General features: G+C 42.5%; 3 protein-coding genes across 4 annotated transcripts in view; 1 reads left to right on the top strand and 2 right to left on the bottom strand.

Annotated features, from left to right (window-relative positions):
* cltca (clathrin, heavy chain a (Hc)) overlaps nt 1-13426 on the bottom strand; it is a 33334-nt gene extending 19908 nt beyond the window's left edge. Inside the window, exons 1-6 of one of the 2 annotated variants that reach the window (XM_056594541.1) lie at nt 13062-13426; nt 5758-5965; nt 1884-2152; nt 1446-1607; nt 1212-1325; nt 616-789 (exon numbers count right to left, since the gene is read on the bottom strand). In XM_056594541.1, coding sequence (XP_056450516.1) covers nt 616-789; nt 1212-1325; nt 1446-1607; nt 1884-2152; nt 5758-5965; nt 13062-13103 — 969 coding nt within the window. In that variant the 5' untranslated portion in view covers nt 13104-13426. The remainder of the gene's footprint in view (nt 1-615; nt 790-1211; nt 1326-1445; nt 1608-1883; nt 2153-5757; nt 5966-13061) is intronic. The other variant, XM_056594542.1, reaches the window with a different exon arrangement.
* A 4589-nt stretch (nt 13427-18015) lies between these two features.
* Nucleotides 18016-21417, top strand: LOC130385208 (spermatogenesis-associated protein 22). The gene is made up of 7 exons (XM_056593596.1): nt 18016-18346; nt 18469-18600; nt 18761-18947; nt 19226-19583; nt 19811-19940; nt 20027-20124; nt 20818-21417. Exons 1-7 carry the CDS (start codon nt 18307-18309, stop codon nt 21007-21009), a joined length of 1137 nt encoding a protein of 378 aa, XP_056449571.1. The 5' UTR covers nt 18016-18306; the 3' UTR covers nt 21010-21417.
* The window catches only part of LOC130385210 (LHFPL tetraspan subfamily member 7 protein), a 64755-nt gene continuing 58754 nt past the window's right edge, over nt 21356-27356 (bottom strand). The window contains exon 3 of the mRNA XM_056593598.1: nt 21356-23994. Within this exon, the coding sequence (XP_056449573.1) occupies nt 23768-23994 (227 nt within the window). The 3' untranslated portion in view covers nt 21356-23767. The remainder of the gene's footprint in view (nt 23995-27356) is intronic.

Raw genomic sequence — 27356 nt, 5'->3', positions numbered from 1 at the left:
AAGATCACTGCCTCCGTCTACGTTGGCATGCGCATGTTTTAGTTGGTTTTTTTTGTGTTGCGCGCACACACACACACACAGGGCCGATTGTCCCATCACAGACGCCCAGGCCACTCCGCTATATCGACTTTCGTCTCTTCACTTAATTATTCATGTGGAGCGTGGCGTGGATGGAACATTATTCATCAGCTGGCTGGATCCTATTTCCTCTGTGTCGGTGCAGCATCACAATGATAGGCAGACCCCTACACTGTCTCCTCTCGGCGTGAAACACTACACTGGACTATAGAGAGGCTGCAGCATGCATGATGAGGCTGGACTAGACAATGTTTTCGTCGTTGCGATCACCGTAAAGGCTCTTATAGAAGGACGTGTCGATGTTTGAGTGGATGAAATATTTTTGAAAGAATGGGGTTGTCTGAAATTTGGATTGAATTAGATGCAAACTAACCGTCTTGAGCAAGCGATTGCTCACTACCTTCCCAAAAATGTAACTATCTCAAAGGGCAGACAATTTCTGATTGCCACAGATTCTCCAGCGACAGCAGTGTTGTAACATTAACTATGCATGCAGCACAGAGTCGTCACATAGCCATGGTGTTCCTAAGGCCGTACCTGTCCTTTCCTGTTGACTCCGATGATGCCGGCGGTGGCCTCGTGTGGTGCGGTTACAAAGATGGTTTCCCCGCTGATCCTGTTCATGTAGATGCAGGTGCCCGTCTCCAGATCGTACAGGTGGATGTAGCCATATTTGGTGATGAGGAAGACCACATCCTGTTTGGAGCTTATCTGAGAAGCCAGGGGAGAACATAATCAGATCAGTCCAAGTGCTGAAGAAGTTAATTTGATAAAGACCTTCATATATGAATTTGCCTGGAAAAAGGAACTACATAAGAATTTACATGTAGAAAAGTATTTAACACGTGCCTCAGTGAGCTCACAAGATAAACCTCCACACGCCAAACACACAAGACCCGTCTCAGGAACCTTGTGCAACTGTGTTGGATTTGCCAAAAGGGGTCAATGATTTGCTTATTTAATCTCTCATGGCTGAAAAAAGGCTAAATGTGACTCACAACAAAAGTTTTTTTTTGCCAACTGTGATAGTGTATTCCAGTATAGAATTGGTTTATTTCTGTGCCAGGCCAGTTTGTTTGCCGATGCCAAGAGCAAAGCGGTCAGTCCTGGCGAATGAGCAGCTTACACCATACCTGCATTGCCACAGGGAAGTCGTTCTGCGCCTCCGGGGGGAAGAACACGTCCACTGCTTTCTTTGGAAATGGCTGGTTGCCAGTCGGTGGCGTCCCCACTTCGATGATATGCAGCTGGTTGGAAAGGGATAGAAAAACCATGAGCAAAGCTACAACACGTTGGTTTGCGTGTGACTCCGCCCCCCTTCGAACCCGTTCCCAGTGATGTCATCATGGACGTCGCCGGTCAATCACCTTTCCTCCGGCCTGGCCTCGCACAGCGAAGCAGAACAGAGTGGACTCCTCCGCGTTGCCCTCCATCTTGAACTGGGCGAAGCTGGCGGCGTGGCCCTCGATGGGCTGCGACACCTTCCTGTCCACGGAGTACAGCTGCATGGCGCCGACCACACGGTTTTGCTGAAGCGCGAGAGGAGGATACATGAATAACAAGTCTACACAGGGGCCAATCTAACCAAAGGGCTACGTGAATGAAACAAAACCATCAGGTTGTTCAAATACCATTTCAAACTGGCAGTTCAGGTTATACCTGACGCCATTCTACCCCAGTCCAATCGGTGATGTGGCTCCATATATGCATACAAACGTCTTTGTGCCAACCTTTTACCAACAACACTAAAGCCTTTACGCCAGCCCAACGAGAACCTGATTCTGTTCACTGGAGGGAGGCGTTACCTGGGCCGAGATGCCGATAAGCAGCAGCCACTTCTGCTTGGCGTCCGTGCGATAGTTGATGATCTGGCAGCCCGCCAGGCTGGAGTGGCGGTCGAACACCTTGATGGGCTGCGAGTCGCCCTCCATGCTCCAGTGGTACACGGCGTTGTCGGTGACCAGCGCCACCGTGTTGAGGGAGATCCACTTCCAGAAGGTGACGTCGTCCGTCATGGTGTGCGCCTTCATCTTGCTCTTCATCTCGATGTTGAAGATCTGAAGGGTTTTAGCGGCTGTGGTTGGGGGAGGGAGGGAGGAAGGCAAGGCGACAGAGGCCAGAACAACATTTGGTTATAGACTTTTTTTTTTGGCATTGACAGACAAGACACGCACGCAAACTTTGAATTACCGGGAGTCGCCAAATCAGTGACAAAAAGGTCAATTATCGACCAATTTTCACTCGGAGAGACGGTTAAATGTTTTGAAAAGGTGGAAAATCCTTGGCTGGGGATCCCAGGGAAGCCTGAGGCTTTAATTGAGCCGTAGGCGGTGGATTCATGCAGAGGGCAATATCATATGTATTGAAAGCAGCCAGGTGTGTAACTACTGACCACTTTCCCTACATAACATTCTACTGTATCAGAGAATAGATTATAGGGTTAATTGAAAGAGCAGGTAAGGTCTGAGCTGCTTAATGGGGATACAGCTTCAGTTAAAAGGGGATTTAATGAGCCAGGCCTAATGAGCTCCCTCTTATATCCATTCCTTGTATTAGATTTTAAAGGCTTTCGAAGGGCTTGTGTAATAACCCACACACACAAATATACAGCCTCAATATAAAATAGAGCAGGGCTTTCCTTTCCATGTGTTCTCACGGTTTCCTCCCAGCCTCACTGGTGGGTATGTGAAGCCCTGTGAGTCCGTATGAAAACTACAGGGCTCACAGGGCCTGTGAGGCTCTGGGAGCTAGTAGTTTTCATAAAGGGCTATACAAACAAACCTAATAACCTTGCATAATAAAGAAAGATCTACCATCTAAACAACATCTAGTCACGTAGTCCAACTAATTCTCCCAACCACCAACTACAAAGCAGGTAAGGAAGGAGAGGGAGGTTGCAAACGGCTCACAAAAAGGGCAAAGACATTGGTATTCAATCAAACACAATCAAAGGACACTACATAGTGGACTTAGGGGCTGGATTGAGGTGAAGGGTAAATGTGACTGTGAAGAGGGCTTTGAGGGGCGGGGCACAGCCATCCTTCAGATAAATGGCTGTGAGATTGTGTGTGATTTGAGGGGGGGGGAAGGTTCACTCACCTGTTTTTTTACTCTACATATTATTGTTAGTTTGAGTGAATGTGACCTATAGGGCTTGTACATCAGAATGCATCCTGGGAATTTTTCGGGGGGGCCGTACTCTAATCCTGAATCAACGTGGATATACCGTAACTTAGGCTAAATCATAGTCTTGGTTTTTGTTTTGACACGTCTGAAATTATAAACGCCCTGGCGGTTTCAAATCAAAGTGACAAATCATTTCATGATCAATTGCTGCCCAAATGCCCAAAACATCATTGCATCCAACATAATAACCAACATCCCAATGCTCCCAAATCGGCGGCAGTGATTGCGATGCGACATTGATGTACAAGCCCCCAGGCTTATTAAGAAGCAGTGGGATAGCCCCTTTTCTTTAGTACATTTATCAGAACAATCAGGGAGAATCTAAAGCAGAGAACATTGCCATTAGAGCAGAAGAATTCAGCTATACAGTTAAAAGCCACAGCCAAATAATAAAGTGTAAGCAAATTGAGATTTGATTGAATCACATTTAGAGCAGCTTTTTGGTGCACGTGTTCGGTGTTCAAGCGGGGGTCGGGTCCATCACACATGGTTCCATGGCAAAGGTTATAAAGCGTCATACTAGAAAGGGTCAGCTGAGGGGTTTTACATGGTAAAATGAACGGAGGAGGTTGTATAGCAAGGAAGAAAGGAAGGAAGTTCTACGCTGATTTAATGCACAATGGGCAGAGAAATGCCCTACAACTATGTGAGCCTATTTATAGGAGCATGAGCACACCGTTTAACCCATCATGCCATGAAGGCAACATGGACTCTGTATCTCACATAGCCGCACAGTTCATGTGCATCGTTGGCATTGCAGCATTTCCTCCTATCCTACTTCCATTTACTCTGTAATGTTTAACCAGGCAGCATAATCTGAAGGGCTGCCAGTCGTACAGGGCTCTCCAAGTCACATGTGTGTCAGCAGTGAAATGCAACTCTAAAAAACTGGAGGCAATTCACAGGGCTGTACATTGAGCCCTGTTCTTGAACTGCCTTTTGGTAAGGGAACCCATCCCCTGTATTTCCCTAGGCTGGGGGTCACGTTGGGCAAGGCCCAAAATAAAACTATGCAGCAAACACTTGCACCCTCAACGTGGCACACTTTCATAAAAATAGATAGATGCAAGCCTTGACTGCTAGAGGATACAACTAACCAATTACAAAACACTAAATGAGCACACATGGCTTTAATAAGATTAATTAAGAAAAATCGTAGGTAATGTAATTTTCAGGTTATTCTTCTACCATGGTTTTGCACTCTACTACCATGGCGTCAAATAATATCTCAACCTCGCTCAAATCGGATGTCGTCCCCAGGCCACCCTTCTAATCAGGACCTCACTTGGAGATGTCATTGTGTCTCCAGCCACAGGTTAGTGAAGCCAGTTTATTCGGACTCGAGTCAGATAGCGGAACAACACGCCCTGGCCAATGGAAGACCAATTCTAGTGACCAACCGGAGGGAACCATCGATCAAACACACACACAATGTCTAAGGGAGAAGTCAGCAATAACTGATCTAGTGGGAACTAACTCTTACGAAACAGAGCTGACAAGAGGACATGAAACCATTGCGCTTGCGTAACCACATGGGCACATCAATTGGTAGAGGGAAAACGGGTGTTGAAATAAAAATAAAGGAAAACGAAGCAGATTTATGCGGAATTTAATGGAAAATCAATAATTAAATAAAATGTGATTACATTTATTTAATCACAAATTGGCACCCACAATATTCTCGCCCCTTCACAACGGTGACTAAATCACAAGTACAGCTAAGAAAAAATGATGGTATGCGAGCATTCAAGCTATGGTTTGAAATCTAAATCCTGTTTCACTATATTAACGGCCTAATCACATACAAGCAGAGAGATGTTAATTTGTTAAAGTCTTAATTTGACACATTAACAATGAATTTTATTAGCAGACAGTTCCAAATCTTGGAATGTAATGGGCCAAGTTCTGCACTGGGAGAGAAATAAGGGGAGCACAGCTTATTCTAAATTTATACACACAATTGTTTTTACAGTGCATGTGTATTTATGGAGCACTGAGCACTTTGCTCGGAGTGGTGGATTCGAAAAACAGGATTTAAATTTCCGCAATGGAATAGTTAAATTTTAACTCACCGTCTGCATACACATAAGAAAGCGGTAAAGGAAAAAAAAAGAACAAACAAAACACAAAAACAGAGAAAAACAAAAAACAAAAAACACAAAAAGTCAAAGCAATTGTGGCTGCTAGACAAAAAAATGCATATTACACTACTTCTGAATATAATGGTAACAGATAAACTGCCAATTAAATACTGTTCAACAGAAAAGTTGAAATAGCTTGATGTATGAGAACTTAAACGGATAACTTTTAAAATATACATAAAGACGACAATGGGACAAATATTGACACCATTTCATGTCTACGATTGTAACATAATAAAAACAAGAACTACAAGGCAATGGCTTAGACGGACATATAAACTCACGAATCCCCACTGCTAAGCTTGACACATTGGGGTAGACACGGACTCAATTGGCCTTGGCACTGCCGTACCTTTAAGTGCGATGACCTTGCTGGCGGGGTTCATGATGGCACTGTCGGCAGAGATGGGCCTGCGGATGGGCGTGTTGGGGTCGGCCATGTCTATGATCACCACCTGCGCCTGCTCGCCCACCTTCTCCCGGATGCAGATGAACTTGTCCGACTCCATGGTCAGCGTGCTGAAGCCAATGTTTGCCGGATTGATGCCCAGGTTCTGGAGCTGAGGAAATTAAAGAAAGCAAGCGAGTCGTTGAGGGCAGGTATTGAGATGGAGCCAGTTGTTGTATTGGCTTGCTTTGACTGATATGAAATGGTTTATATTAGAATGATAGAGCAATGCAGCCACATGTCTGCATTTCTAAAAGCTATGAGCAGCAAATGTTTGTGTTCCAATAAATTCAATGATTAATCAATTATCTAAACTGATAATAAATTTTTCCGGCGAGTATATAACTATTAATTCATTGCAGCATGTCCTTCCAACATGGGTGAAGGGGGCAAAGGTTATAATAGTCCCTACTAGGGTAATTTAATTAAACCTGACAAACTACAGTTCTGCTCCAACACATTTTGAGGCTATATATATACCAGGAAAGAACATTTGGCAAACGGCCAGGAAACCTGACCCAGCAGTTTTAATCTTTGCTTTGCTCCCCTCATTAAATAACCCATATCAAATGTAAATGATGAGGTCAAGCCCAGAGTGGCTTTGTTCAACTCTAAAAAGGCAGAATGATGTCTACGTCGGAGAACAGCAGCAACTAGGCAAGTGGGCGAGGTCGTTTCAACGGTCAGCTGATAGCCCCCGCCACAGCTGGTGATGTCATGGAGCCTGACACAGAGCAATAGTCCTCTGGACACAGTCTGCTCAGGCTGAGAGCAGCTGGGTGGGGAGCCCATTCTGATCCAAGATCCTTTTCACAGGGAACGGAAAAAGAAAAACATCCAGTTGCTGTGAGACTGTCTGCAACTCAAGTTTATTTCCGATGCAACCTGGATAGCAATAAAGGCCACGCTCTTGAGCAAAGCTCTTCACCCCGCTACCTCAGATAAAGGCAGGGTCCAAAATTAGCACATGCAACCAAACAACGGCAGATTTCCACTCTATCAAGTAAAATGGCAGAATTCTAAAATAACTTTTTGGGATTCTGGATGCAGGTCATGGCCGAACACGAGTTCAATCTGACTGAAGTCAGCTTTACACATGGTCATAACCTGGCCGTCACAGAAGAACAAACAAGCCAAGAACAAAGCAGTGCCCTCTCTCACCATGCATATGAGGAACACATCAGACCATGACCTGCATGTAAACAACACTGTGGGAAGTCAGTGTATTGACACCAGCAGGCAATATGCTACAGGATACAATGAAAAAAATGGTACAATACAGGATTAGACAAGAGAAAAGGGTCATGTATTCAACTTAGTTCCGATGTTTTTTTTTCTTCACCCTTGTGAGAATTAAACATAATTGTGAGGTTGTAACAAAGGATTAGGAAGATCATCTTCCCTCAATTCAAGTGATTATACCATTTAAATCCAGTCATGTCTTATGAAAGGAAGAATGTGAAGCAGCCCCAACTGACAGCTAGCGTTTAGCTTGGCTGTGTGATGGCTTCAGTACTAGGCGTGTCTAAATACTGTTGCATTTGGCATGGCCTGCAGACAGATGTTATAAACTAAACAGCATCAAACAACCAGTTAACAAATTATAATATCCCATCTACTTGAGCTACGCCGTGGCTGTACAATTAGATACTCAACTCATCTCGTGCATACATCATACATCACTGACGAAAGCTACAAGTAAGAATTTGCAAATATGGGCTGCCATTGTGTTGACTCAACATGAAAATTTTATCCTGATCAGCCACCTGCCAAAAATGTATTCAACACAGCCTAACTGCCTGCCCCACAAGGCCAGGCAGCCAGAACCACGTTTATCTCATTGTTTTTCCCTTGAGTTGTCCCCACCAAAAGAGCAAGGCTAGGTGGCCGTTTATCTACAGCACTAGGAGTGACCGTCCTATCGTCGAGATGTTTCTGGCCCCCTCCTAATCAGCAAACACAAACCCCCAGTTCCAGGAAGTAGCCCAGCGTAACGGGAGCACCTTGTTTTATCAATGACAGAGCACGCCCTACTGCCGGCCCCACCCTCATTCTTTCATGTGCCTGTAATCTGGCTGGCTCTGCTGGCAGTGACGTTGATGTATATTATGACAGGGCAAATGTTACAACAACCCTGCTTGGACAGACAATGACACCAATACTTGGCCCTCCTCATTATAGTATTTTACATTTCCTTGAGTACTGCCTATTGCCTAGTACTGCCTAGTACTGAGTCCTGCATCTAAGCCCCCCCTGCTAACCTTCAATGACAAACAATAGATGTAGCAGTACAGCTGGAGGGGGATTCATTGTGTTTACTGGTGCAGGATGCAACACACTACGCAGTTCAGAAGATAGTCACAATGTATGTGTCGTTGTTCTAAACATAACGTCAGAAGACTCCGTTTTATAAGTACTACTTAGATTGAAAAATGTGAACACATCCCTCGATATAAAAAACAATGAGCAGACCAGACCAGAGTTCAATTACTCTCTGGACGGCTGCAGATGGATTTTCATACAGCTGGACTAGGGGTCCTATGGGGTTAGCAAGGGTGCAGGCCCTACACACCAAAACCATTCAAGATAGACATGTCATCTGGCACACTCAATCCGTCCACCTAATGCTAGGATATCAGCAGAACGCCTGTTCGTTCAGATGGGGAAAAAGGGGCCTTTCAAACACTGGGCTCACAAGTCGACTTAAAGGCAAGGAAAACGAGTTAAACCATTTCAACAGATGTTGTGCTACTGGGTGGCCTTAACATGGTTTGTCAGACTGGTTTAATATGGTCAAACAGATCTGAGCTACCGCTCCTATGACGTCAGAGACTAGGAATTCACCGGAAAGCAGGTCAACCAGCAAAGAACCAACAATGTGGCCTAGCCTGCACTAGCTAGGAATGGCACAGCTAATGCTAGCCTGGCTAACACTACAGAGGGATACTGCAGAACCACACACTAGACCTCGAGCTAAATAAAAGAATGTGTGTGACTATCTCTGGACACTGCCTTGTCAGACAGATTTAGAAAGTGACAGGAATACAACTTGATTTCCATCAGAGCATACTCAGCAACCCACTGGTTTATACAGATGATTATTCATTCAGAAAAACTGTAATTTACCATGATTTAGTTTGCATTTAACATCAGTTGAGGTTTACACACACACACACACACACACACACACACACACACACCAACATTGCAGGCAAGTACTTCAGTCACACTTTGAACTTTGGAGCCGGGCCGATATAATCTCCTTGTGCTGAACCATAGCGAACGGTGAGGTCAACAATACACACTACTTTCCCACAAGGAAGTCTTGTCACGAAAGGAATCCTATTCAAAGCAACAGCCCTATACCATTGCAGTAACATGCCACAAAGACACTTCTGCTAATAGTCTATCAAAGCTTTTTCGTGAAAACGTAGGGGGAAAAAAAGCCAGGAACCACCAGCAACTATTCCTCGTGATCCAGAAGGAGGAGCCCAATCTGTTGACTTGACCAGTTGGCCCTTCCTTTGAAGGCACCTTGCTCAGCAGAAAAAGAGGCCAAGGCGCATGCTACCAACGCAAAGTTCAAGGAGGGCCAGGGAAGGATGTACCATGCAATGTGCTGAGGCCCGCAGTGCACCCCAACCGGAAACCAGGAGCCCATTGTCTACCGGGGGCTGAAACAACAGGCTGCTCCACTACCATGTGACCATTGGAAGGCAGTGGGAGGTTTGAGGGGGGGGGGGGGGGGGGGGACCGGCATGTGACCAGTGAGGATGAAGATGATGAGCGCTGCCCAGATAACCAGAGAAAGTAGAGTAACAGAAAGGGGAAGGATTGCATGTGTTTGAACTTCCTATCCATTTCCACTTCAAGCTAGTTTTGCTGAGTTGGTTTTGGGATTTGAGCGTCCCCCCCACTCCCAAATGCATGCTTGTGTTGTACATTTTGGAATGTCAAGTTTTCAGCAAATCTATATCCTGACCGGCCTATCACGAGAGATGAGCAACAGGTCAGTCACCAGCAGAGTTCAAAGTGCACATTGCAAACTGTGGCCGAGTGCAAAACCATAAAACTTGCCCGTCAAGGATCCAGTAGTATTCAAGTTAAATTACACATGTAGTTAACCTATTTAGATTCACTTTTACACTACAACACTTACTCCTTTGAAGTGTATCCATAGAGGTTTTTCCAACGTCTCAAAAATGTTTTTTGTTACTGCCGTTAGCCTAGCAAGTTCTATGTAGGAGAAGTCCCTACAGCCCAAATGTCCACATTTCCCCAATGCAGTGAGAGTGAATGTGCAACAATACCTGCAGGAGCATAGCCTAAAAAGGCCATCCATGTCTACGGGAAGTAGATTCTTCATCAAAGACAGAACTTGTGTATGTAACCTATCTGGAAGAGTATAATCATTTCCAGGTGAAACCTCATTATCAAAAAGCAATGAAAAGAAAAATAAATAAAGATTTGCAGTTTACCAGCCTTGCTAGGGAGGCTATTGGTCAGAATTGTCTTAGATCAAAGCCTAATCATTTGGAACTGATGTCAATCTGTCTTATAATATTCTAACTGGATGCTTGGGCGTTCATCTTGATCAGAATCATGATACTTTAATGCCCAATGTAGTCTATAATTTGGACAATCACATTTGAAATGTGTAGAACAGAACTAAAAGCATTAGCCCCACAAACTCAGCAGTGCCCAAAGAAATATCATGCAGGAGTTTTAGCAAATAAACCTTACTTGCTAACATCCATTCTTTTACAAGCAATGCCTTTAAAGTACATTGAAGTCATTAAATAAGATAGTTACATTAGAATACGAGGTGTCAACTCAAGAAATAAACAACCACAAGACATAAAGCCAAACTACAAGGTTCAACCAAAGTGCTATGAACATCTGGGAGAAGAGAACTCTGTCAGCTGAACTCTTATAGTGCTGTATAAATGGATGATACATAAAAATGCAAGCTGTGCAAGCGAACCGGATGAATGAGAAGAGAAATTTGCTGGCATAGCTCTGTAAAAGAAATACCATTTAAGTCAAGAAGAATAATCATAGCAAAGCTTTAAGTTTGCAAACATCTTGACAATACCTGTTATCATGTGACCAAATGATGAATCACTAACCAAGAACAAGTAGCTTAAGCAAAAAATGCTTAAATACCCGATTTGATAAACTCTGAACAAGGCACAAAGCTAGAAACTATTCTTCATGTACTGAAGCTCAGCATCATCAAAGAACACATTACAGCTAGCTGACGTCAAGGGCGCGCTGCCGCTGGTCTAGCTATTATCTTGAACGGAGCAACCAGGGCAATCTCCCTGCGCTGCAGTTTTCATGGTGCGATGATAAGCAGTCATCTCTGCACCTTTTCACCACCTGACAGTCAGATATTCATGGGCAAACTCTACAGTAAAATACAGACATAAAGCTGACAACCTGACTGTTCTCTGCAGCACACACAACAAGAGTTTAAACATAAAGACCCTTGCTTACTAATTTGAGATATTGAAAGAATTGTTTGGGGGGCAAAGGGGAACCAATATTGTGCATGTGTGGAACATGGAATGCATGCTACGGCATAGTCATGCCTTAGTGATTGTAGCTACCTTGGAAACGTGTTAAGTCACAGAAATGACCTTGACTACTCAATGACGAAGAAATCTAAGTTAGATTGCTGTTCCTTATCAAGAAGACCTACTGTGTGCTGAAATTACTTTAATTGTAATAACTACTGGTGTTATTCTATGCATATAGGAATTCACATATATGGGGATAAAAATGCAACCGAAAACAGTATAACATCACTACAACAGTGATTTGACTGCTGAAAATAAACTCCCGGGCAGCATATTAAAACGTACATTAAATAGTGATGACCAACCACTATTGCCTTGCAATTCAATACTCAAAAGAACTAATGCATCAGCTCCGATATAGAATCAGGCAATAGATCAAATATTGTCATGTTTTGAAATAATCTATCCTGTATTTAAACCAGGTACACGGCTGTTCTAATCTGTTAAAATAGAAAGGTGTTCAAACCCGGCATTAGTGTCAACAACAGGAAGGCTTCTAACCAATGTCGGCATGCAAAAAAAAATAAAAAAGATCTGTTGATACTCGGGGTATATCTTGAACTAATACTTACTCAGACAAGGACAAACATTAAAAGATGATGAATATCATAAAACAACAACGTCAAGGTTTAAACACTGGGCCAAAGCACTCGGTCTAAGCGTGTGTAATAAAGGCCATAAACGATGACAAATGCATCTTTATTAAGAAAATGTCTAACCACATCTTGATTAACAAATGCTAGTCTTCAAGCAATGAGGTGAGCCGGTTGCCTGTCTCGGTTTGAGTCTCAAGTGAACAAGAAACGATGGTTTATTAATAAGCTCAAAAGATCTTGCAAGCGAACAGTCTTGACCGTCTCGAATCCATATGTTTTCGAAGCATTAGCCTTCTCACTTCCTCAACCTGATCCGACTGGAATGGGAATCTACATACCATAAACGTGATAAAGAAAAAGCAATAACTTACATGACATAACGAACTAAAGTAAACCAGTTATTTGTAGCAGATAAAGACCCAACTATCCATTATCAACATATCAAACAAAATGCCATTGACTACCAATCTGTGGCTGTCATTTAATATTTTCCACCAGATTTCTTGCATTACAATAACGTTCAATCTGTCAGATTGCTCAACCGGATATATACATACAAAGAAACACACCTTTGGACCAAATAAACGGTCACGACTCTTAACTCGAGATCTTTCCCTGCTGCAGGTAATGTCTCAGACATGACAGTTTCGGATTGCTACGGTGGAAAGTAGTTTATAGTTGTACCTATTCCAACACAATAAACGTCAGAACAGTGAAGTACAAGAGTATCGGATGTCATCAATCGTGTTTATACAAATAATAAAGACGTATACCGGCATTGTCAACGGCAAGTGTTGCAGGCTACAGTTTCGATAGCAAAGCTATACTGCTTAGTGAGATAAACGTCATCCACACTGGTTAGCTAGTTAGCATTGCACTGCACTAGCTGATTGAGCTAGCAGGCTCAATTAGCCAACGATAGCATTTACTGTTAAGCTTGTAGACGAACCGAAGGCAACGCAGTTTCAACAATTAAATTAACAACGACCCAACATTTGCCACATTTCTACTACTCATTCATCGGCATTACCTGCAGGTGCTCCTGGAAGCGGATAGGCAGGATCTGAGCCATGGCGGTGTCTCTCTACTCTCCTCCTATATGCTCTAATGCTAACAAACTACGACTTCTTCCCTCAGATCCTAGCCGGAGAGCCAGGGGACGGCTGTTGTAAAGTCCCAGTAGATGAATACTACGCGTTGTTCTTAAATGTGTTAGCAGAATGTTGGCGGTATTATTTGACTTTAAACTATGTACTTGCTGGCTTCCCCCTAGCTAGTTAGTGCCGCTACACTGTCTCCCTGGACCTGCAATGGCGGTGGAGGTTGGTCAGCGCTCAGCAGAGGAAACATTCCGGAAATGAATGTGTACTCATGGCGGCGGAGGAATATTCATTCCAATGGCAGATCAAAAAGTAAAAATGGTAAACGAAATATACTAGGTGTTACACGTATGTACACTGAAATATATATTTTGCTATACCAGACACGTTAACGTTTACTTCGAAATGAAATGTAACACAGTTTTAGAGTTGGAAAATAGGCACTATTTCTTTGCGATTTGCCCTTTAATTTTTGCCACATCATTCGTCTTTGTGAATTAACGTCAGTTCCTACTTGTTTACCACAGTTGAACACCACCAATGAGAATACTCCGCGCATTTTACGGAATTTCAATTTCTCAGGAAAGTTAAATTAATACACTTTTTCTTCTTTCCTCGCTATGTTCTTCCAAATAGACGATTTCATGTAATAAGGAGATTATTATTTTTTACTGAAATATTGAACATTTTACAGATGTGCCTTTATTTAGGTTTCGAATTTAACTGTTTTTGATATGTTATAAAAAATAATAATATAATCAAACTTTAGACAAGGTTTGTTGTAATGCAAAATATTAATCATAGCTCAACACAAAACGTTTAACCAGTAAGTGATGGAAGGATTTTCAGCAAATGAAGAACCAGCATCAACTCATAACACTGCCCCCCCCCCCCCCCCCCCCCCCACAAACACACACACACACACACACACACACACACACACACACACACACACACACACACACACACACACACACACACACACGCTATCTTGAAAAGTGCTATATAAATGCAATTTATTATTATTATTATTATCATCCTGTTCCTAAACTTACAATCATTTTTTAAGAAGAAAAAACATCTCAACATTTTTAGTTGTACCCTATCAATGGCTGACTTATCCCTTACATTTATCAATGAACATTAAAATACAAATATGTCGGTTGAAGGTATGTTCAACTAAAGTGACCATTTCCCCTTTTTTATGTACGCAACTATGGCGGCCACAGGATGTTAAAGCATTGCTTAATCAAAATTGGCTGAGAAGTTGAGAAACTTGATCATCGCTGACCCCACAGAAGGGATGCTCTGTATTCGCTGAGCTAGCAGTTGGCTCCTCAGGAACTGAATGGTCTCTGATTTTAAAGCAGAATTGATCAGTATGCAGCGTTTGCTTGCACCATGTTTCAGAGAATATCAATCATTAGGCTATTTTTCTGTTCCTTTGATATTCTACGTCCTCATTTTTTTCAATGTGATAAAGCAGCACTGATTTTAATAACTACAAAACAATATTGATACAAATGTATTATTATTTATAAAAATATATAATTCAGACAAAAACTAAACAGAACAATTTCGAACCAGTTAACAAAAAAAGTATTGCAAACAGTAAAGTAAAAAAGGCTGCTAACCATGGGTATAACCACATCCTTTTATTGTCTGTGTGTTTCTCTAAAAGCACCACTTCACCATCTTCACCTGAATAGGATTAATTTGCTGTTGCCATGGAGATGCTGAGACTGCGTCAACCAACAGTGAGGCAGTACATGGTATCTTAAGAAATATAAATAAACACAGCCATCGGACTCTTTTGTGAAAATGTAGCAGGACACAACAGGGTTTGATCAGCCTCAAGCTACAAACAGAAGCAATGCTGCTTTTCCTCTTGTAATAACTTTGAATAAGCAACTTCAAGATGAATGTGCCTTTCCTGGTTTAGACCCCAACCATCTTGGATGAAGAAAACGAGAGACACACTTCAGTGAAACACTATGACTTTATCCCAGCCTTTTTTTAATATAAATGGAAATCAGCCACAAATAAAAGGTAACTGTCTCATGCAGATATCTTGCTGTTAAGACTCTCTTCGTTGGCAAGGGTTTGGACACAGATGGGAGCGCTGTGTCTTCCTGTCGATTGGAGGAGCGCCCCTCAGAGATACAGAAAGGAGGGAATGGGTCTGACACTAGTATCCGGAGCTGGTTTTAAGAAGCCACAAAGGCTCTCTGTCTGCTCTCTGTCTGCTCTCTCTGCTCTGTCTGCTCTCTCTCTCTCTCTCTCTCTCTCTCTCTCTCTCTCTCTCTCTCTCTCTCTCTCTCTCTCTCTCTCTCTCTCTCTCTCTCTCTCTCTCTCTCTCTCTCTCTCTCTCTCTCTCTCTCTCTCTCTCTCTCCAGTTGCACTAAAAGAGAGCCTTATCATATCAACATTTTCTTAATCCACAGTGTTCTTTTGTAGCAGTGGGTACACACGTATTCATCACTGTACCACCACTGTTGATTCTTCTGTAATTTGATTGATCTGCATTGAGAGCTACAAGTCCTAATGTATGCATGGACATGCCGTCTACCCCATCACTGTTTCTGTCTTTGTGGCTTTTTGTCCTGAAAGCTTCTGATGATTGAATTTGGCAGTAAGAAAAACAGATATAGGCCAGTATTATCCTTTAAACAACATGCAAACCAGAAAAGACTATTACTATCACAATTATGCCTGCTGCTTCTGTGATGAATCCAATACCCTCATTGATAGTATTTAAGGCATACAAGAGGGGGTCAAATGTGTAATTGTAGATGTTAGGTATGTTAAACTCACCAACTCACCTATTTCATAATTTATGTTGAAATTGATTAATCTTCTTACACAAAACGTACTTGATACCTAAGAATAATAAGCTATTGTGAGGGACCAAGCATGTCCGACTCACAGGAAGGAAAGGTGGGGGACAAAAGGTGTCTGTTTACTAAAGGGATTTATTGTTTCCACAAAAATACAACAAAAATCCTTCTCAAACATGAGGCATGGAAATTGGATGCCTGTTTCTGGCTGGGTGAGGATCACAACTTCAGTGCACTCCCTTCATCACTGCTGTCTGCACGGCACCCAGAACAGGTTACTCCTATACTCTACCAACCATCCTACCAAAATACCGCCACTGGGAATTGGCTGTATGCTTGCTTAATCACACCAAGCCGCATCAGCTGGCCTAGTCTGCAGATGAGGGCGAGTACTCCCAGGTGAGTAACCCTCCCCAGGGATTGGAGCTACCCAGGGTGCTGATTTGTGCCTTGCTGTCCGGTACTGTGGGGGTGCTGAATGTCTGTGGGCGTCGTCATATGCCTATGTCTATTACCAAACCATGTGATGTCCTGGTACGATCCCTCAGCCATGCATGCTATATTTTGTCATGGTGTACATACGATGTAAAGATAAAGTGATATTGACGGCATGATGCACATAACTATCGACCCTGTGCTTATGCAGGCATAGCTCATAAAGAATTAGATATCAATAAATATAAATAAATAAAAGTAAAAAATGACTCGGCTCACAATATTGTCAATACAACACTTTGTGCAACACACTAGAGTTTAATATGATACTGCTTTGGTCGAGGAAGGCATCTGTCTTGATCGATATTCAGTTGCATTTTCCAATCTGTCACTTTCTTTGTTCGTTTAGATTCGTATTCAAAGTGTTTTCCTGAATGTCCTGTCGATGTCTTCAGTGTGTGTTCCACACCATTGCTTTCCCCTCCTACCAGCTGTGGCAGATAATTAAAATTAACAAGCACACATTGAAGGCTCAGTCCAGTGTCAGTCACCTGTTTTCTGATGTGTTTTGCATCCCCTTTGCAGGGCTTTAATATCCAAAATATTCTTTACGCATGTGTTCCAGTTTTGTGTTATGTGTTTGGATCCTAGCTGCTTTTAGGCAGAAACTGATGTTACATTCCACGTTATAGGCCCTATGTGCATTCCATAAAACACACAACCAAGTTAGATAAAAAGTCGCATTGGGTTAGATTGAGTCGTCAGTGTCTGTAGACCTTCAGACTTGAAGAACCCATTAACAGAGTTTGGTCCACTCTCACTGGCTGTGCAACTGTGTGAAGTGAACAAGCGTAGCACTGATGGCTGGGTTGCATGAGTGGGAGGGGTTTTGGGAGTGTTTATGCTAAAATTCTTGCAAACAAAGAGAGCTGGCCAGCACATTTTATTTGTAGTGTATATCATTTATGAGTTGGGATTTTATTGAGGACATTATTATATGGTTTACTATCGATACAGATGTCCAGGTTATTTTAGCTATGAGCTAGTTTAAATGTTACACATTGTGACTTTAATTAAAATCTTCAGAAACAACTGCACTATCTTTATGCAATATTTGTGTCACTTGTTTCCATTATTTTATTTTCGATTTCATTTTTTAAGGATACATGCTATTTTGTAGCCTTTAACCTTTGAATATTCAAGTAACCCAGTTAGGTCTATATATGGATTTTGTTAATGTAGGCTACTAATATTTGTTCCCTCCCAAGGGGGTATATTAAACTGTACAGCAGACATATACCACATACAACTCAATACATTGACAATTCTAGCCCTGATTCTTAACTCTCACAACCATTTCTCATTATTGCAATGAAACCCTTTAAGGACGTGTCGAGTTTAGATTAATCTAAATATTTGCATTACCAGGGAGATAAAAATGTAATTATTGTGTCTTGGTTTGGCTATTATTTTTTTTATATAAAAGGCATTTGTAATATTAATGTGCAATTATTTTAAGAGTATAACCAGGAGACGTTTAAATACCACGGAAGATATTTTGGCGCGCGTAGCTGTCCAGGGTCCTGTAGAAGTAATCTCCTGACGGCGGTAACGTCGCCTTTGTTTACTTGTAGCATGTAGAATGCTAACCAGCAGGATAGACAACTAAATCTAACTAGGTCGATGCAACTACATTGAAAGATGTTCTAACTCTTGAGTATTATCCCCAAGAGTTAAACGTCCCGCATTTTAGCTCCAGGGAAAGCATTTTAGCTTCAGGGAAAGTCCATATTTAACGAGTTAACGCTAGCCCCTTGAGCTAGGTCGTTGGCTAATCAAAATCCTTTATTAGGCTACTGACATACAATTTGAAATAGATAGAGGGAAAAACATACTCAACATTATGAAAAGACACGAAGACCAACAAGAAAGGCCAACTGCAGGTTTGCAAAAAAATACTTTAGTCGCTTTTTTATTTTACAGATTAGTTTGACTACAGAAATACAGCAGAGTTTAAACACCTTTTATGTGTACTTATGTCTGAATGGGACTCTGTCTCCTCTAGGATGCCTCTCTGTTCCACTCTTTAACCAGAGGAAAAGGATCCGAATGCCCATGACATCTAATCCCTCAGATAAAGGCTTCGGTGTCAGCAACGAGTGCATGCCAAGTACTAGTTCATTTTACAGCGCACAAGGTGAAATACCGATCGTCTCATGATCTGGGAGAAAATCCACATATCCACTTATCTTGCCTGTTTTCGGCCACAAGGTGGCAGTGCATACGGACAATGTGTGTCTTTAAGAAGGCATCCTTATGCTCTCGTTCTCAAAGTGTATGTATTTTTTGTCCTTAAGGTGGTTACCAAGCTTCAAGTTACCCTACCAGTACACCCCATGGCTACTTTTGGAACAGACAGAGTAACCCTCAGCCTTATCAGCAGTCCCAGCAGAGTGGTAGCAACCGGAGTGCACCTGGACCAGCCCCTACCATTAGAACCTGTGCCACACCCCTACCACACCCATACAAACCAGGGAACACGAGGTAACCCTGGACACCTACTATAATGTGTTCAAATTCACATTCAAGGGAATTCCTCTTTTCCCTTATCCTCACACCCTTATCCTCATACATTTAGCTTACCAAGTCATTTCAACTTTGTGCACACATTATTGTAGGCTACGCATTGCACCGATCACAGATAATGTGATTTACAACACACCTTCAAAAAAAAAGAATGTCTGTTAAGATATACACATTGTAAAATCTACAACAAATGAAATATTACTGGCCCATAGTTAACCCATCAATCATGTCTTTAGTTGTCAGATGAACCAACAGGACCCTCCGGCCACCGCTTACCAGAGACAAACCAACTACCGCCCCTCTGCCCACACCAATGAAAGGACACAGGTCCAGACCAAGCCTTGGCCTGAAAGAGGTTCTTCTCAAATGGGTCAGCATGGATCCTATTCACAGGCTAGTTCTCCAAATAACCTCTACACCCAACCACCCAGACCTCCTCTCCCTCAGCCCAGCCGGCCTCTTGCTCACACAGAAAAAACACAAAACACTTCCTGGAGATTTAAACCCACTAACAACCAGGGTTCCCAGAGACCCCTTGTGGAAACAAGCCACAGCATGTTTCGCTCTCAGAGTGCCTCCGGGCCAGCACCACAGGTAAGACAACAATTGCAAATACAAATAATTCTATTGAGTGTGTTTTCAAAATTGTATTGTAAAAGGAATGTGGAATATTTGTCTGTTGATTGTGAAAGCTTATTGGCTGATGTAAATCCTAGGCTTTGCTGCTACACTTTAGTGTTGTCAAAAGTATAAAAAAAGTATGTGTACTTACTGATGATTATGATGCATACTAATATTCATGTTGTGGTCGATGCCAATAGACCCAACCAGCCTTTCAGATTCAGAAGTCAGCCACGGGTCAATCATTGAGGATTCTGACAGCTGTTATTGTTGGCATGAGACACTGGAGCCAGTTCAAGGACAGAGCACCGTACCTGTTTGAGATATTTGGTTAGTCACGTTGAGTTATGTAACTTACCGTAATACTCGGATGCTCATATGCTATTCATCTGACAGGCTGTGCTTCTTGTCTGCAGCTACTTTGGACTCTGCTGTAACCATGGGCTCACATGGATCCAAGAGCTTCCTCCTAAGAGATGGGAAGGCTACTGTGCAGTGTGTCTACTATGAGAACGTAAGGGCCACAAGGACCCGGTGCAGGGTGGAATAGTGGCTAGGGAGGTTCGACTACCAACCAAAAAGTGGGAGTGGGTTCGATCCCCAATGTCGAGTGACCCACAAGTAGAAGTAGACTGATCTAGTTAAGATAAGTCTACTAACCGTGCCATGAAACCTCTATGGAAAGGGTACATTTCTCCATCTGGAATTAATAACATACATCTTTGTAGCATTGACGATGCTACACATCACCTAGGTGGCTTTTACAGGGCTCCACCATAAAGGGGACACAGGGTGGTGATGTTTGAACCAGTGTATTGCCAAGGTTGAGTATAATATATATATAGAGCAGGAGGTATAACCTACTGCCATGCTGGAGATCTCCTTGAGTGTGTGTGGAGATGGATGGTTTACCTGTGCATTTTGATCGCTCAATGCATAACAGGTGTGCACCCTCACCCAGCCTCAGATTCCAATCAGTCTGACCCGGGCCAGATGAGGCTGCTTAAACCAGCCATTAAAAAGTTCAATGGTGAATTGCACACTTCCTGACCACAAGAAGGTTCATTATAAAGGCCAGGTTTAAGATTAGGTTCTCACCAATAAAGGTGTTCACTGTAAAACTTTCCGAAACCTCCTAACTGTGTCTTAGTCTAGCATTGATAGCACCTCCCCATGTACCTATCTGTTTTTTAAATGCCCCCAACAGGAGCAGGAGCTGCCCAGGCTGATCCGTGGGCAGGTCCAGCGCTGTGTGGGCACCTACGACCACGCCAAGGACCTCCTGAGATGTGTTTCCGTCCGGCCTGCTCTGCCCTCAGAGCAGAGGAATGCCCAGGAGGCAGTCAAAGCCTGCAATGTAGAGATGAGGGTGCTGGTCAAGTCATTCAGCGAAGTCTGAGCAGAAGCAACTTACTTGCCGGAAAAAATGCTTTATATTCCTAATTAGTTATATTTTCTATTTATGTATTAATATATGGGATATTTACATGAAAAATAGGTCACCTGCAATATGTTAAGTGATTTGTCAAACATGCTTCTCGTGCCAGTTTGATTCTTCAGATTGTAGGCGTTTGAGTTATTATTGAATGGTCTTACCTGTAAGGGGCGCTGTTGTCATGTTCTATATTTGTGAGTAGCAAGTTGTGTTTTAGGTTGTTTGAAAATATATAGTATCATTTATTCTATATCCTAAAAGTAGAAAAATAGTTTGATTGAATTTCCAGCAAAATTAAATGTGTTTCTTCAGTTTTGGAAATTTTTATTGCAAAGAAAAGTCACAGAACAGCAAATATTGTCAGAGCGCTTGATCAGGGAAGAGCATTAAAGATGAGGTTACATCTGAAACGTTATCCTGGAAAGAGGGGTTGGCTTAGAATGAAGTTTGAAATCACGTACAATTATTAATTTATTTAAAGTCAAACATTACAATGAAAAACTCAATACTTCTATACCCTACGAAAACAGTTTCACCAGTGCCGAGACTTGACACAGAAGGGTAGAACAAATTGGGGCATTGTTTCCGTCCAGTGCAGTAATGCCAATCATTTTTACAGTCAAGCACAGTATAAGGTCCAATACAATACCAACACGTTATTCTTCATATTTCAAAAAAATACAGCAACATAATTACATATTTATTTTTCAAGGGCAAGACATTATGGATTCAAACTAAATGTTGGCATTTTTAAAGGTTTAACGTAATTAAACTCATTCATTAAGAATAATTAACACTTATATAAAAGGTAGTCTATTTTGATTAAATTGGCAGTGCACAGGGTAAGTAATTGGGAAAATATGTTTTGTCTGTGGAAAATCAAGAGAATAATGCCATCAGTCAGAGGAGGTGGAGAATGAGTGGATCTCAAGGACATGCACCATGTTTCACATTTTATGTGAACGTGTTAACTTTACATTACCTGAAGCCAAGGTTCAATTGGTTCAGTTCTTACCTCTGCCACTCAAATCCACATACTACAGGGACTCCAAGAATAGGTATATTAGTGGGATGTCACGACCTTTTAATTTAACGATTAGAGTGGCTTTCTGCCTCTGGGTAAAGTCAAAACAGGCCAGGGTGTAATTGAATATTAGTACATCAGTTTCTATCTCTGTGCCACAAAAGCTTCCATGGTGTAGAAGCTTTTGTAAACTTGCTTCCTAGACATTTCCAAAGTTCCATCAGATCACATTTATTACACTGAAGTACAGAAGAAACACTTTACCACAGATAGAGAGAGAAAGAAATACAACTAAAAGTAATACACCTTACACATCTAGATCCAGTTATTCATAAGTAGGTAACCTGATAAGAGTATTGAACATGTTAAAAAGGCACAAGTTGGTATGGTCGGATGATCACATTTAAAATCCAGATCAAAATGCTCTTGCAATAACAAACCCCAACTGATCATGCATGTTTCACTGTCATCCTTTCTATCCCTGCCTTTTGGGTGTTTCAATTTGATCTTGAATCCGAGAACGAGATTCAAGCGCGTTGTATTAGAAGACCAAAATAAAATATGCAGGGTTACCAAAGCCAAACAGATCACAGAAGAAATTCTTGGGGGAAAAAGGGTTGAAACAAAGACGCAGTATTTCCAACATCAACTGATCACAAACCATTTTAAAAACATTGACTTTTGACAACTAGTATATTACGTTTTAATGTAATTCCTCTTCAGGGGAACAAAGGGTTTCCATGCTTCTTGCCGGCAGGTTGAGGCTGTGCGTAATGGTAGCTTTTGTGTGAAATGTCCAACTTTTGTCCAACTTTGCAAGCCTTTAGAGCCCACAGTTTGAGATCAGCTGCTGTCTAATTTGGTCACACCATTGTCAAGAACATCCATAATCCAAGAGAACTGGTAAGAATCTTGTTCATTTGTCCAACCTGCTCCATATTTACAATCCAATGGCATCCAAAATAAGTCAGTAGATGCAAGGACTTTAAAGTCGAGGGTCCATTTTTCCACGCCCATTTGAAGTTGTACTCCATTCCACCCTTACTGTAACCTTCAGAAGTCCCTCAACCAATCATATTATCATTACACAAGCTCTTCAAATGAAAATGTCCTTATTTCCACAATGACAGAGACCTCTTCTGGGGCAGAGTAATGATGCTTGCTATTCGCCTTGTCCAGACAGCGTGGGAGATGAATGAGAATTTTATACGACTGCAATTACCAACAAACAATTAAAAATAGAAGGAAGTAGTCAGGCATTTGGAGGGTTTCCCTTTAATACATCAGTAGGAATGTCTGCCATATGTTTGCATTTATGTAAAAAGAGGTTAATCTCCTTCCAGACAACAAAGGTATACACTTACAAGCTGAGGATCATAGGTATGACAACAAAACAGTTTATTATAACAAACCAAAACAAACAAACCAAAGACTATCCTGTGCACGTTATTTTTGTTTAGTCTTACGATAAAGGAAGTCTGTCGTGCCGTGTGGTTCGTTGGCTCAGTAAATACCGGCTCTTTAAAAACAGCGTCCTAGTTGTATTATTTTTTAATGGGACATGCTAGGCCACGCCTCTCTCTCCCCGGCACCAGAACGAGGAAGCAGAGCGGATAGTGGCGATGACGAGTCATCAATGGAGAGAGAGAGGGGGGGGGGGGGGGCCATCGCAGGGGCCATCGACCCTGAAGCAATGCACTATAAGAGAGTGGGCAGGGGGGTCGGAGACAGCTGCTCCTTGGGCGCGTATTTGGCGAAGAAGGGCAGGAAGAGGGTGAGCATCACTCCCACGATGGCCAGCATGTAGCCCCAGCCGATCTGGCAGTCGCCCGCATAGTAGATGTCAGAGTTACCGCAGAAGGAGCGCACCAGGCTCGAGTTCAGGCCGAAGGGGTACACCAATAGACCGGAGCCCATGATGAACACTGCAGGATGGGGGGGGGGGGGGGGGGGAGAGAGAGAACACAACGCAGGGTTACAGGACAGAATATCAGAATGAGACAAACACACTGCTCCCTGGTGGATGGACAGGGTTTATAGTGCAAACATTGCATGACAGGTGACCCTACTGGAGCCCAGTAAAGCCAACCAGTGGTGGGTGACAGCCTCCTCGGTGGTGCACTACACGTGCCCAGGTCAGAGGGCCTATCTGTTCGGAAGGGACACAGAAGGGCTGCCTGGAGCCCAGCAGCGTCAGCACACACGCCACAAGGACATGGTACAATGTCATTAGCCAAATAGCATAATTGTCAAGTCTTATTTTAGTGATTTAGGCAGATAGTGATTATGGATCGACGCTGATTGCCGGAGGTTATAGCCAATGAGCCAATGAGGGCAGCATTAGGAGAGTAGAGTTAGGTTAGATTTCAGAATTTGGCCAAAATATGATATTGTGGGAATATGATATGAAGAGAGCACACCAAAACAAACTCAATTCAAATTCAGGTTGAATTTCAGAAATCAAAGTCGAAACTAATCTGCCAAGCATCCAAATATATTGATGTGGCCTTATTGATATCCCCTTTCATTTCCAAACCACAGTAAAATCTCAGTATGGTTTTTTTTATACAAGGTTTCTTGGCATGCAATTGATGAATTGTTTGGCTTAGGTTGTACAAAATTAGTATTATCAACGCATTGCTCTATATGTCTGCATTCTGACACACCATTTTATGCCCTGTAGTGTAACTTAATTCGATATGAAAAAATCAACGCCAGTCCTTATTAATCAAGAACAGCTTCAGCTTCACACAAAGCTGATCATGTCTCCCGAAACCCATTAGCAAGTGAAGGACTTGAAGAGAAAAAGTCCCACCACTCTACATGGCCACGAGTGTACGACCATTCTCTCTCAGACACTCGGTGCCAACAGAAAGGTGGCCAGAGTCTCACTCTCTTACTAATTGAGTCAAGTCTACCCTCACTCAGTGTTGCCAGGCAGGTATCGACTGAGCTAGTATACCAGTGCTATACACTTTCCAAGGGGCATTTCGGTTCACATTATTAGTGCCTGTGCCAACAGGATGGGGACTGTAGAAGTGTTAATTCTCGTAAATAAATAACGAGAATAAAGTTAGCTGTGATCTGGAATCCATTGAGCTGCCGTATGTTCAATGGCAGCATGGTTAAAGGAATCCACTATTCCAGTGAAGGATAGGCTTAGGAAATAACTTATAAACCAATGGGCTGTGTGCTCAGCATGGTGAAGTTCTACTGCTGTAATAGAGAAGGAGCGATAGGGGGTCTATATACTGTATCTTTTATGTGGTCCACTTGTTAGAACTGGAGGCCAGGCAACAGAGGATTGGAAGCCAGTAGAACAAGATGGGAGGATAATTAATGAACGATACAGCAGGGCCGGCCTTAGAATAACCCAAGAGTAACCGAGCAGTAGTGCAGCAGCTGTGTGTTATGGATGAGGAGGAGGAAGTTGCACAGAGCTCAGCAGCAGCTGTGTAGATCAGGTCAACCTTAGATATACGGTAGAGTGGATCGCATCAGACAACTAAATCATCGGGCTCAACTCTTCAGATAAAGGAAACGACCTATAAGCATTTCCATATCACATCCACCGCAATGAGTCTCCATACAAGGTAAATCAAAGTAATAAGCCGACTCAATCGTTTAAACAGGTGGCTTACGATCCGCATAAAATATATCCATTGCACCTGTCTAATATTACCCACCGTGCCTGCTTTGCTAAATATACACAGTATAAATATATATTTTTACCTGAATGCAGGCAGTGTATCACCATCAAAGGCTCATGCACCAACATTGACCCTACCCAACGGCAAGTTGTTAAACCCAGTGTAGTTTGTCATGTAGCACACTAATAGAGCATGTTAGATGCAAAGAAGCATCATTAAGATGTAATTACTGCGGTTTTCAAAAAGCTGTCCACAAAATAGCCACAGGACATTACAAACGATTTAGTGACTGATAGAAACAGTTTACTCAGCTTCAAGGATTCAGCCAACAGATTGCATTATTGGTGCACAGGAAGGAGAGGAAAGGAGCAGAGGGGGGAGTAGAGGAAAGGAGAGGACAGCAGACGATTGACTGGGGTGATGATGAAGATGGTGACAAAGAGGAGAGGAGAGCAGAAGAGGGGAGACGAAGGAGAGGAGAGGGGAGGATTGACTGTGGTGATGATGAAGATGATGATGGAGAGGACAGGAGAGAAAACCTGTGGGGAGAGAATTATTGTCTGACATCCAATCAGGTAGGTTGGCTGAGAACAGCTAAGTCTCTAGGCTATCATAATGGCTCTCTGAGATTGAGGTCCAACAAATAATGGGCAGAGAGCAAACCCAAAGTTAGCCATCCTCTCTTGCACACAACCTCTTGGAAATTGGTCTATAGACAAACCTGGTAAAATATTATGGAACAATGTTATCACATTATTGGCCAGGTTTTTCTCTAATACCAGATACTGCCCTAGTGGTAGCTTCCATTCAAATACCAACATTAACAAATACATGCTTTGATTGTTATAAATGTTTATCGAGATACAAGGCACGAATGAACGTATAGCAAAAGGCAGTCAATTTCCTCTGGTCTGAAGCCCTCTCGTATGTTAGCACGGATAGAGAATGCTACAGTCAAGCCAAGAATACTGCTGAAACCTCGATAGCTGCACCGGCCTGCCAATAGTGTCTGCGTTAGAGCAAAAGCCCAATTATTGTCAAGTGGTGGAAATTACCCACATGCAGAAGCAAACACGCATGCTTGAGCGATTTACTAATATCTGTTACCAGCACTTCTGTTTTCTGTCAGGCAGAATCAAGCCATCCATATTTTACCCTTTTATAAAATGGTTTTGTGTTAACAACCCTGAGGCCAGCAAACCTTGAGGAAAATCACAACAACATACGCATGGATGAGAGACAACTTATTTGAACCCATTCCAGTAGCTATGAATCACAATTAAACCTTGGACATTTTGTTAAGTGTTTTGTCGCTAAAGGGAGCTTATTTTTTATGAAGGAACCATCCGACTGGAAAAGAACGAATGAGAGAAAAAGATAGGAAAGCGACAGAGAGAGGGAGCGAGAGAGAGGGAAGGAAAAGAGAGAGGGGGAGAAAATAGGGAGAGAGATAGAAAAGGAAAGGGAGCGAGTGAATAAGAGAGAGTAGAAAAATGGACCGGGCACTTCCTCCGGCAAAAGGCTCAGCACCCTGAACCCAATCAAGCACGATTCTCTTTCTACGCTCCCCTGAACTCACACCTCACTCGCAATCTGGCACGACACATTTTGGAAAGTTGCTGGCGGTGATGGCAATG

Source organism: Gadus chalcogrammus, chromosome 7 (assembly GCF_026213295.1).
Source record: "Gadus chalcogrammus isolate NIFS_2021 chromosome 7, NIFS_Gcha_1.0, whole genome shotgun sequence".
NCBI classification, from domain to species: domain Eukaryota; kingdom Metazoa; phylum Chordata; class Actinopteri; order Gadiformes; family Gadidae; genus Gadus; species Gadus chalcogrammus.
Note: the sequence above shows the minus strand (reverse complement) of the source record. Positions and strands in the feature narration are given on the sequence as shown.